The following is a 12,461-nucleotide window of genomic DNA, read 5'->3' as shown; positions in this document are numbered from 1 at the left end:
TTCCCAGGGCCACCAGTGTAATTTTTCAAGGGGCAAAGTCACCTGGCTCCGTGGCTTGACCTGTTATGTTCTTTTGGAAATGGAGAATACCCCATGGCTATCTTAACAGAAGAGTTGGTGGCATTATATTATGAAATTTACAAGAAGCAAGGTTCAAGTGAATTACATTGAATTTCATTATAAGAAGAGATAATTTAAAATTCGGTATTTATTTTAAAAGATAAAAGACTTTTGGGCACTGACTGTGTACTAATTTTTCTTTTTATATTTTCCACAAACCCACCTTTTTGGTGGTGGTGTTTGATTACGGCTTCAATTAAATGGTAGTCTCCTGTTGGCTAAGGCTGCCAACTGAGGGCTTTCCCCTCAGGGTAGATTTGGCTTTTGAGTTTCTAGGGATGAATTATATGAAGGAAATAGAATTATTTTCTATGCAGGATACTTTTAGAGTGAGAGGCGCCCTGAGAAGAGATACCGTGAGAGGAAGGAATGAGACTTCTCAGGATATTGTGAAACTGTAATTCGTAACCTGTTTCCTGAATGCATTTTTAAAAATGGAAATGATACATATTTATAACATTTGAACCAATGTAACAGTATAATGTGTGCCTTTCTTGAGGAGTGCTTTTACTTTGCATTGTAAAGCCATATTGATAAATTGTGATTTTTATTGGCTCCTGCCAAGAGCTGAATAAAAGCAGTTGCGGGCTCCACTGATTTCTTTCACTGCAAATTTAGCATAGGCCTTCCATGGTGCTCTTTTTATCACTGATTTTCTCTTCTGACAGGCAGTTAATCTCATGCTCAGAAGATGGAAGTGTACGCATTTGGGAGTTACGAGAAAAACAGCAGCTTGCAGCTGAACCTGTACCAACAGGTGAGTATCTTTTCTCAAAAAGGTAGTCTTGCTTTTTTTTTTTTCTCATATGCAAGACAGAAGAAAGGCAGTGGTATGTAACCACAAAATAATATACAGTGTGCTCCAAATAAGCATCATATGTTTACATGAAGCATTTGGTAATTGGGATCTAGGATTCACATTTAAATATTGCTTTACTGTAGAACTACCTGTTTATTTCAGTTCAAGTCAACTAGGATTTTTTTTGTTTTGAGGGGAAACTATTATTCCTGGTAATCTGACTAAATGGCCTAATGAACTATTTACTCATTTATATTGTCTGTAATTATGTCTGGTATACAGACAGAATTTGTATCATCAGGTGTCAAAGTTCTTTCAGCCTTAAAGCATTATCATTAACATAGAACTCAATTTATTTATAAACATTTTTGTATTTATATCATCTCATGAACTCTTTGATTTTCAGGTGTTTGATTTGAAAAACAAAATCCCTGTTAGTTAGCAGCCTTTGCATAAGAAATCAGATGCTGGTACCCCTGGAATTTCTTCTGGTTATTTGAAGTCATAGGGCATTGCTCTGGGACATCCCTATGTTGCTTTTTGCCTACCCTTTATTGATAAATCTGAGTTGTGACCTCCCCCACCCCCGCCGCACCTCATTGCCATTCAGGCCTTTCATTTCTCTCCTCTTTGATTCCCATTGCCTTTTCCTCACGTTAACACACCTTCACCAGTGCGTGAGTAGGGACAATAAAAAGAGATGAGCAACAAACCTGGGTAGCTAAGAGGAAACAAAGTAACATATTTAAAAAACCCTAGTATAGTACCTGGTACCATCTGCTCACTAAGCCCTTGACTAAAATAAGTGGGGAACACTTTTTGCATTTAAGTTTTGTTTTTCTGATCTTAGATTATTATTATAAGAAAAGAGCACAGTAATTTCGAAAATGACTGAAATGGCTGTGTTTTTCTAGGTTTTTTTAACATGTGGGGATTTGGAAGAGTAAATAAACAAGCCAGCCACCCTGTTAAAAAACAACAAGAAAATGCCACTTCATGTTCACTAGAGCTTATTGGCGATTTAATTGGACACTCATCATCTGTGGAGGTATTATTTTTAATAGGCATATAAATGTCCAGGGAATTCCTGCTTTTTGCATCTCACTGCTCTTCTTTCATTTGGTCTCATAAAGACCTAAACTTTCTCTTATCTGTAGGTTTTTGTGGAATCTAAACATGGAATGGGATAGGTTATATAGTATGTGCCATTAGGAGCTCTCTTTACAGAGAAATGATTTGAAGAAGGGATGTCTTGCTTCTAAAAAATCGCTTAATTACTATTACTTATGAGATGTAGATAGCTGACAATAAGGATGGTGTGAATAATGTTGAATATGTAACAGTAGTAAATAGAGGGTACATGGAGGGTTGTGTTTATGTATGTAGAGGTAAAGCCTTATAGAATCTAATTCCAGGGAAGTTTATCAAATTCATGAACAGTACTGTTTTTACCTCCCTTTGGAGGATAATAATTTGTTAGCGTTAGTAAAACCCAGTGTCTTGACTGTCATTGTGCATATATGAAAATAATAGTTGAGAATTATAGGATGCATAAAGTTCTAACTTGTTATAAATATATTCAAATACTTTAATATTTACTATAGGCATTATTGCCTGTAATGAAGAAGGAATAAGACCAGTCGAGGTAAAGAAATGATTGGAACTGGTAACAGTATAAGCAGAGCCCTAAGTCTCCCTCCCTTCCCCCCTCCCTCCCTCCCTCTGTGCTGGTCTTAGTTGTGGCATGCGGGATCTTTGTTGTGGCATACGGGCACCTAGTTGCAGTATGCGGGATCTAGTTCCCGCGTGCTGCAGGCCCCCTGCACTGGGAGCATGGAGTCCTAACCACTCGATCACCAGGGAAGCCCCATGAGTTTCTTAAATTGTTCTTCCCTGTTTCATAGCCAGGGAGGAACAAATTGTTTTTCATTTGAAAGTGCATTTATACTTAGAAGCAACAGCACAACACTTGTTATTAGCATTTCCTGTATTTCAGGCACTACACTAGACATTGGCGTTTACAAAGAGATATAATATAAAAATATTATGGTCCTGGATATGAGCTGAACCTTGATGCTTAGGTAGGATTAAGATAGTCTTACGACCATAAGCTCCCTGATTTTGGGTACTTACATCTTACTCATTTTTGCCTTCCTCTGCCAGGTAGCCCAGTTGTTTTCATTTTGTTTTTTAACTTTGGGAGTTGTGCAGATGGAATGTGGTAGACAGGAGGGCAAAGATAGAATCTACTTGGTGGCAAGGAGCAGGTTGGCTAGGCTGGAGGACTGTGTTCCGATGAATGGACACAGTAGGAGATAAAGCTGGGAAAGTAGTTTGGGGTCAGATTACTGAATGTAAGGCTAAGGAGTTTGGACTTTTTAAAAAAATTCATACATACATACACAAAAAGTTTATGTATTTATTTTGGCTGTGTTGGGTCTTTGCACACGGGCTTTCTCTAGTTGCGGCGAGCAGGGGCTACTCTTCGATGCGGTGCGTTGCGGTGGCTTCTCGTTGTGGAGCACAGGCTCTAGGCGTGTGGGCTTCAGTAGTTGTGGCGCACAGGCTTAGTTGCTCTACGGCATGTGGTATCTTCTCGGACCAGGGCTCGAGCCTGTGTCCCCTGCATTGGCAGGTGGATTCTTAACCACTGCACCACCAGGGAAGTCCCTGGACTTTATGTTTTAAATAGTAGGAACCTATTAAAGGTTTTTAAATGGTGTGGCACATTTGTCATTGTATGGAAGTGTTCAATTCTTAGAAATTTTCCTGAGTGGAAGTGTTGACATTTAATTACTTTTTAAAAAAATCTTGGCTCTTTCTTGAATTTTCTCATTCCTTTTTTCTTTTGATCCTTACTCTCTAAGCCTAGTCCTATCTACCTGTATTTATTGAATTCTAACTTTTCCATCTCCTGAGGAGTTTTGCTCTGCTAGGTCTCCACCCCTCACTCCTACATCATCAGCTGAGCCCTTCTCCTACTATCTTCAGAAATGTATGAGTTATGTCTTAGAAAACTTGCATCCTATTTCTCTCCTATATTTCACTCTTTCCCTCAAAGAGCTCATCCTTTTCATTTATCTCCTCTCTACTCCATAGGATGCATGCTGCCTTCTCATCAACATTCCATTTTCCTATTCTTACCTTCCAGCCTGTTCCTTCACTGGGCATGACCTTCCTTTTATTTGGAGAGTTTTATGTTTTTGAAGCTTTTTCTGACAACTTCATTCATTATTGATCTATGCCTCCTTTTTCTGCATTTCTGTGGCAAATCATAGCCTGAACTATGCTATTTAGTACCTGATTACATCATTTTTAATTGGTACCCTTATTGTTTCAACTATGATTTGGTTTTCGCAACTGAATTAGGACCTTTTTAAGGGTAGGGACTATAAGCATATAGATGACACTCAGTAAATGCTTAAGGATTGATTATGTCTCTTTTTATAGAGAGCTAAAGCCATTGTTTCTCTTGGAGAATTTGGAATTCAGACATTTTATTGGTGGCCATTTTTGCATAAATAAGGCCAGTAAAAATGATTAAGTAAAGCAGGTTTGTTGGGACTTCTGACAAAAATCTTAAAACCAATACTTGAGGAATTAATTAGATAATGGTAAAATTTAGACGATACTTTGGGACTTCATGTACTTTACAAAAATAGCTGTTATTTATAGTTCTGTAGTTGAGTAGTATTTACTAGTCTAGCATTTGTATATTTGTATGTGATTATCACTCACACTTAAAAATAACATTTCTCATGAAAGATACAGAGTTTTACGGTCAGATCCAAAGAAGTCTCCAAGGTACACATTTTAACAAGCACCTGTCTTAATCTAGTTAGTATTAGCCTCTTCTCCTTGAAGTTCCTATAATCAGTAATTAAAATTTTTTTTTACAGATGTTTCTGTACTTTGAAGATCATGGACTAGTGACATGTTCTGCTGATCATCTCATTATTTTGTGGAAAAATGGAGAACGAGAATCTGGATTGCGCAGCTTAAAGTTATTTCAAAAATTAGAGGAGAATGGTGACTTATATCTTGCTGTCTAGTTTAAGGAATTTGAACACCTGTGCATGAACCTTGAACAGCAAATATAGGGGTAATACTCTGAAAACCATTACCATATTAATCACTTAAATTTCGTAATTTTTTTTTCTTGTTACTCCATAAAATTCCAATTGTTTGAATTCTTTTTTCTGGGGCTGCAAACCAGCAACAAGTTGCTTCTCAGGTATTAGTACTTTCACCAAAGAATATAGCACAAGTTTTTCATTTGACTTTTCACATAACAGTTACCTGAAACCATTGAAGGAATGGGTCTAATTTCAGCAGTGAATTTTCAGAAAGTGAAGTTTTCAGAGTTCATCACATATACCTGTTGAAGCAGAATTAAATTATACCACAGTGTCCTCACAGAGATAAATTTTTTATGCTTTGAAAAAACTCTACACCAGAAATTATATGAGTTTATGTTTAATGAGGAGAAGAGTACTTGGAACCTCTCACTCTCTCTAATGTAACTATATTGCCTCTAATTAAATTTTTATTCATCAAAAGGGATTAGATTTTTAAAATATTACATGTAATTAATTTCTTTCATTTAGCCTTTTTGGATTTTGAAATACCTGACTTTGTTCTCCAAAGTTGTTAGTATTTTAACTATACCTGTCATTCTTTTAAAGATTTATTCAAGGAACCTACTTTTATGGAAATAAATATACATGATCATTATAGACGATATTTTGGGAGAAAAATGAAAAATCCGGTGAAGAGTAAATAGGTAGGATGTAGCATATCTTGAACTTAAACCTTGAGATATCCAGAAAACTGATGCCTCCCTGTAGGAAATGAAGATTCCATAATAATTGTACTTTGTGCTGCTATTGAAGTGGTGAGTGCTGTGTTTTAAGCTTCTTAATTTGAACCTAGACCCTGGGAGGAGGTAGAAATAGAAATAACAGTATTTTTTTATTCTTTGGTTTTCTTTAGAGCCTGTTTGATTAAGAATTCTTGTGATAAATTTAAATATATCCTTTCTCCTACAAATCCCCCTGGTCTTTAGTAACTCTCAGTATTCTAAATATGAAGCAAACCTGAGTCTCTCACTGTTTTAACTACAGCTTTTTTTTTTTGGTGCCAACTAATTTGTTTAAATCCTTTTTTTTTTTAAATTCTAGCTACTAAAATCCCTATAAACACAAATCAGGAGGAATCTTATTACAGTGTATTTTTTCCCCCTAGCCTGAGCAGCTATTGACTAGATTCTTGGTAATAGACCAGCAGCAGCCCCTCATATATGCCAGAGATGAGAGCTAGATCAGTAAAGTTACAGTGTTTTCAAAGTGCCTGATTCATCTTACCATTGGCTCAAATATGAAATGCTTGAGACAGGCATCACTTATGAGTTTCTTGCAGACCACTGAGATTTAATCATCTTCATCACCCCATCAGCCTTAGAGCATTCTTTCTCCCTTTTGGTACTAAAGAATAAAAATTAAAAAGTGTTCCATACATTAAAAAATGGGTGGGTTTAATTCTGGAGTTAATCTTAAACTGCTGATGAAAGAATTGTATTGAAGTAAACACCAGGTGGCTGATGTGTCAGAGGACTAATCCTTCTCAAAGAACACTTTCTGGATTTATTTTTTCATCACACACACCCTAATGGAATCTTTGTAAATTGTTGTCACTAGTGTCACTAGTTTTACCTTTGACAGTTGTTGTTTCCTCAACTACCTACAAAGTCTGGAAGAGCTATGGTCATCTATGCCAGACCAGTGCCATAATGTTATAAATAAGGAAGCTGAAGCCCAGTCAGGTAAGGCCTTCCAGTTAGTTAGCTCAATTCTCATTAGCATCAGTAAACGAATTTAAAAACAGAAATTGAACATGACTGGAATGAGAGAGAAGGGTTGTATGATTACCCCTTGAGCAAAACCAGATAATGTTCATAGTCATTGTTTCTGTTTTAATTCACAATGAAAATACCTTTATGGAGAAATATAATAAAATTTATGTAACCACCATTACATAATAGAAGAATGTGAATAGAAAAATTAGCACTGCCTCTTAGCCGACAGATTGTTGTTATCGTGGCATACGTATCTGAGCAGTCATACTGAGGCATTGCTAATCTTTTATCCTGAAATTGGAACGTGGGTAGGATTCCTAAACCAGGCAGACATGCATTTTGGGCTGAGTGCATCAGATTATTGATCAGAGTCATTGTTAGGCTTTTAATTTTCTTCCATAGATGGACTTTCTCTTATTACCAGCTAGCTTTTTCTTTGGAGATTCTACTATTAGGTCATGAGTTTTAAAGTTTTCTTGAATTGTATAAGATAGTCAATGAATTATAAAAGGAATTCATAGATTCTTAACTGCTTTTTTCCCTAATTTGTTCTGGATTAGTATTATGTAATAGTAATCTATTCACGTGAATGAGACAAACCACAGGTGAGTTGGGGGAGCAAATAGTACTGATGAAAGTACCACTGTGAGTCCCTCTGTTATTAAAATCTAGAGGAAAACCTCCAACCCATTCATGGGAACTTGATGGTTTTTGCTTTCATGAATGCCCTAAGGTCAGAGATGGAGTAAAACAGTGAGATGGGAAAATCTAGCAGAGACTCAGACTTTGATGGCTGCTTACTAGTTGTATGCAGAGTGCTGCAAAAAGTTGAACTTTCAAACTAGAAGACTACAACTATAACTGAGGTCGATAAATATTATGTGCATTTTTTCCATTTCCCTAGCTTAGCTTTCAGTGCTGTTATATTTGCAACACCAGAAGTAATACTATGCAGTGGGCCTTGTCATTTTTATTTAAAAATACCCTTATTACCTCATTCTCTGGCTTACTCACATAACACAATCAAGAGCCTAAACTTGAGGGACATTGTATTTATCTTTCTCAAGTTGAGTGCGTTCTGATTAATAGATGAGGCTTGTTCTTTGTCCACAAGACTAAGCAGTCCTAACTCTGAAGGTAAGCATATTTTAAAATCTTAAATTGGAAGTAAAGAATAACCTAATTAAATTATAGGGTTATTCTGGTCCCGGTAACAGTGTTTTATAACTAACTTCTGGTTAAGTAGTAGTAGTAATGTGACTTCTCTCTAGTTAGATCATGTTATATTTTCCTAAATTAATAGGGTTCCCCTCAACACAGACTTATGCTCAGTATGAGAGACAATTATAATAGTTTATACTCACTCATCTGATACACATACCATCTGAAAGACTATTTGGAGGAATGCACTATTTAGTTAGCAACTCAGTAGAAGATTACACCATAGTAGATTACACTGATAAAGAGCAGAGCTATGCTAAAGCTTTAGTACCTGGCAGTGTTAATATGAAATTAATTTGAAATTATACTGAGTCAGTTTTAACAAACATTCACATAGAAAAATGTCAGACATCTGATGAATGTCACTTACCAAATGGAACCAAAAGCGAGATGGTCAAGAAAAGATTGTCGTTGCTTCAGGCAAGCTTCTGAAGCCTAGGCAAATTATTTAGCTCCTTAAAATGGGATTCTGACATCCTGAATTTAATGTGTTCTGAAAACAAAGCGTGTGACTCATGAAATAAAGAACACTAAACCGAAATATTGAAATTATGAAAAATTTAGGCCAAAGAGGTAAAATAAAAACAGCTGTTAGGAATGAAAAATGGCTGTAGGAATTTAGTTACAAGTACTTCACAAAAACATTTTCATCACATTTACTTAGTGCAGCATTACAATACAAAGCTAGCTGCTGTCCTGACCAAGCAAGTTCTCTTACCATCTAACAAAAATAATTTAGGTACATTTCTTTGCATGGAATTGTCATATATGTTTCCATTTGTTGGTACAAAACATAGAAAAAAACATTGGCATGTTTTGTAGTGATAAGTAATTTTTGCCCCCATGTACTAGGTCCACGTGTTCTGCATTCCAATTTTCATTTGAAAAAAGTAACTAACTACTGGTTCAGTTAATTTAGTCTCTGTTTATACCTCTTAGAAATGCAGCATGAAGTACAGAGAATTTGAAAGAAAAACAAAGATTTTGTTTACAGAATCTCTAATTTATAATACATAGAGAAGGGTTGGCTGGTAAAAGAGAAAAGAAAATCTCAAGTCTGACTTCATGTAGACCACAGAAAGTTGTGAAAAGAGCTGTATAAAAATATGCACTTGTGCTTTAGAAGCTTTTAGCATACAATTAATAGCTTAAAATAGTATTTACTGCTTCCCCATATGCTATTTTCTGATATATTTACACACCTTGCAATCTTTTTTTCATCATTAAAGCAAAATGGCATGATCTTAAATATAGATAGGTTAAAAACATCTGAACCTTGAAACTTCCTCTGTCTCCTCAGTACTCGGCACAACGTACTCCATGGACTTAAACCCTGAAAATTTAGATTGCTTTAATAAAAATTTTAAACAGCAAATGTATATAAATTTTTTTTTAAAAAAAAGCTTGTCCAAGGGCATTCAGATTAATGGCTTGTATATAATACCTACTGTAGTGCCTTGTAACTGCCTCTGTAAACCAGAAATAAAGGGAGAAAGCTCTTGGATTCCCCACAGACAAGATGTCACTTCCTTCCCCATCATGGTTGACTTTCTGTTAAGATGAATCCCTTTTGTAGGAGAGAGGACTACACAGGCTGCTGATACCAGTCTAGAGAAGGCACTCACCAGGCCAAGACAGACTATGTTCTAACTTGGGTGTTACACCATTGATCAGAACCACCTAGCCATGGAGGCTCTGAAGCTAACTAGTTTATCAGCAGTTTCGTCCTAGTTGTTTTGCTCACTTTATATGGGTTTCTTTTCTTAGATATTCTTATGAGCCTTTTAGATTGATGCTCTTGAGGAAAATAGTCAAGCTAAACAGTGATGGTGACTTTCATGGTAAAAGATGAGCTAAACCACTAGCTAAGCTACATGGTCCATCATCCACAGAGATGGTGGGCTCGTGGGCACCAAGTCTTTGCTGCATGTCTCCTGCTCGTTACAGTGAATCAGCTGCAGGGTTTGATGAGGGCAGACAGGATGACAGCAGGGCAAAGGATTTTGCCATGTGTTTGTTCTGTCACTAAGTGATTGTTCAAAATTTTTCTTCATGGAACATAATTTTCTAAAAATGAAATTTGGGAAGTTGAATGATTAAAAGTCAGATATTAAACATTAGCTCCTTAACCTACACCTGTCATTTTCATTATGAAGGAAAGCCTCTTGTTTACACTACTGTGATTCACAGTGCCCTTTGTAGATCAAGAGGTCACCTTCTCTGTCTTGGCTTTAGCTGTCAGATGGAAGCCTCAGACTTTTGCACTTTAGGTCATCTAACGTCTTCCAGTGTTTGTAGTTATCGGCCAAATGTTGCATCAGGGTTGGCAGGTGTGCAAAGGCTGCAAGGATATAAGAGAATAAAAAGAAGCCTGTTAAATTAGATTCCAGGAGCATTTATAAGGTTGGGGCTCTGTGGGACAAATTTGGGATCACAATTGGAGGAGAGGTACCCTAGGTTAGGCCTAAGGTGAACACAGAAGCATGAGAAGGATGAGTTACTAAACACTGGTTTCTGAAATATGAACAGGTCCTTTTAACTAAAAATTGATAACAACAAAAGATCAGAAAGAGAAATTAAAGAAACAATCCCATTTACCATCACATCAAAAAGAATAAAATACCTTGGAATAAACCTACCTAAGGAGGCAAAAAACCTGTACCCTGAAAACTATAAGATGTTGATGAAAGAAATCAAGGATGACACAAACACATGGAAGGATACCATGTTCTTGGATTGGAAGAATAAATATTGTGAAAATGACTATACTACCCAAGGCAATCTACAGATTCAGTGCAATCCCTATCAAGATACCGATGACATTTTTCACAGAACTGGAATGAAAATTTTTTTAATTTGTAAGGAAACACAAAAGACCCTGAATAGCTAAAGCAATCCTGAGGAAGAAAATCAGAGCTGGAGAAATCAGGCTCCCTGGCTTCAGACTATACTTCAAAGCTACAGTAATCAAAGTGGTATGGTACTGGCACAAAAACAGAAGTATAGATCAATGGAACAGGACAGAAAGCCCAGAAATAAACCCATGCATCTATGGTCAATTAATCTACAACAAAGGAAGCAAGAATATACAATGGAGAAAAGATAGTCTCTTCAATAAGTGGTGCTGGGGAAACTGGACAACTACATGTAAAAGAATGAAACTAGAACATTCTGTAACACCATACACAAACTCGAAATGGATTGAAGACCTAAATGTAAGGCTGGCTACTATAAAACTCTTAGAGGAAAACATAGGCAGGACACTCTTCACCATAAATCACAGCAGTATCTTTTTGGATCCACCTTGTACCTAGAGTAATGAAAATAAAAACAAAAATAAACAAATGGGACCTAATTAAACTTAAAAGCTTTCGCACAGCAAAGGAAACCATAGACAAAACGAAAATACAACCCACAGAATGGGAGAAAATATTTGCAAATGAAGCAACCAACAAGGGATTAATCTCCAAAATACACCAACAGTTCATGCAGCTCTGTATCAAAAAAAAAAAAAATCAAAAAATAGGCAGAACATCTAAATAGACATTTCTCCAAAGAAGACATACGGATGGCCAAAAGCACATGAAAAGATGTTCAACGTCACTCAATGAGAAATGCAAATCAAAACCACAATGAGGTATCACCTCAAACCAGTCAGAATGGCCATCATTAAAAAGTCTACAAATAACAAATGCCAGAGAGGGTGTGGAGAAAAGGGAACCCTCTTACACTGCTGGTGCGAATGTAAATTGGTGCAGCCACTATGGAAAATGGTATGGAGGTTCCTTAAAAAACTAAAAATAGAGCTACCATATGACCCAGCAATCCCACTCTTAGGCGTATACCCAGAGAAGACTGTAATTCAAAAAGATACATGCACCCCAGTGTTCACTGCAGCACTCTTTACAGTAGCCAAGACATGGAAGCAACCTAAATGTCCCTTGACAGATGAATGGATGAAGAAGATGTGGTGTATATATATATATATATATATATATATATATATATATATATATATATATATACACACACATACATATACATACATATACAATGGAATATTACTCAGCCATGAAAAAGAGTGAGATAATGCCATTTTCAGCAACATGGATGGACCTAGAGATTATCATACTAAGTGAAGTACGTCAGAAAGAGAAAGACAAATATCATATGATATCACTTATATGTGGAATCTGAAAAAAAGGATACAATTCAACTTATTTACAAAACAAATAGACTCACAGACTTTGAAAACAAATTTATGGTTACCAAAGGGGAAACACGGGGGGAGGGACAAATTAGGAGTTTGGGGTTAACATATATACACTAAATAGATAATCAACAAGAATCTACTGTATAGCACAAGGAACTCTACTCAATGTTCTGTAATAACCTATATGGGAAAAGGATCTGAAAAAGAATGGATATATGTATAACTGAATCACTTAGCTATACACCTGAAAGTAA

General features: G+C 36.2%; 2 protein-coding genes across 5 annotated transcripts in view; one reads left to right on the top strand and one right to left on the bottom strand.

The window, feature by feature from the left end:
- Positions 1-5,893, top strand: part of WDR41 (WD repeat domain 41) — a 45,429-nt gene extending 39,536 nt beyond the window's left edge. Inside the window, exons 11-13 of one of the 2 annotated variants that reach the window (XM_060143158.1) lie at positions 789-877; positions 1,834-1,967; positions 4,819-5,893. In XM_060143158.1, coding sequence (XP_059999141.1) covers positions 789-877; positions 1,834-1,967; positions 4,819-4,971 — 376 coding nt within the window. In that variant the 3' untranslated portion in view covers positions 4,972-5,893. The remainder of the gene's footprint in view (positions 1-788; positions 878-1,833; positions 1,968-4,818) is intronic. The other variant, XM_060143159.1, reaches the window with a different exon arrangement.
- Positions 5,894-8,393: 2,500 nt separating this feature from the next.
- PDE8B (phosphodiesterase 8B) overlaps positions 8,394-12,461 on the bottom strand; it is a 254,440-nt gene continuing 250,372 nt past the window's right edge. For all 3 annotated transcript variants that reach the window (XM_060143155.1, XM_060143157.1, XM_060143156.1), the window contains one exon: positions 8,394-10,335. In XM_060143155.1, the coding sequence (XP_059999138.1) occupies positions 10,226-10,335 (110 nt within the window). In that variant the 3' untranslated portion in view covers positions 8,394-10,225. The remainder of the gene's footprint in view (positions 10,336-12,461) is intronic.

The sequence above is a fragment of the Lagenorhynchus albirostris genome, chromosome 3, assembly GCF_949774975.1.
Source record: "Lagenorhynchus albirostris chromosome 3, mLagAlb1.1, whole genome shotgun sequence".
NCBI lineage: Eukaryota > Metazoa > Chordata > Mammalia > Artiodactyla > Delphinidae > Lagenorhynchus > Lagenorhynchus albirostris.
This window is presented reverse-complemented; position numbering and strand designations above follow the sequence as displayed.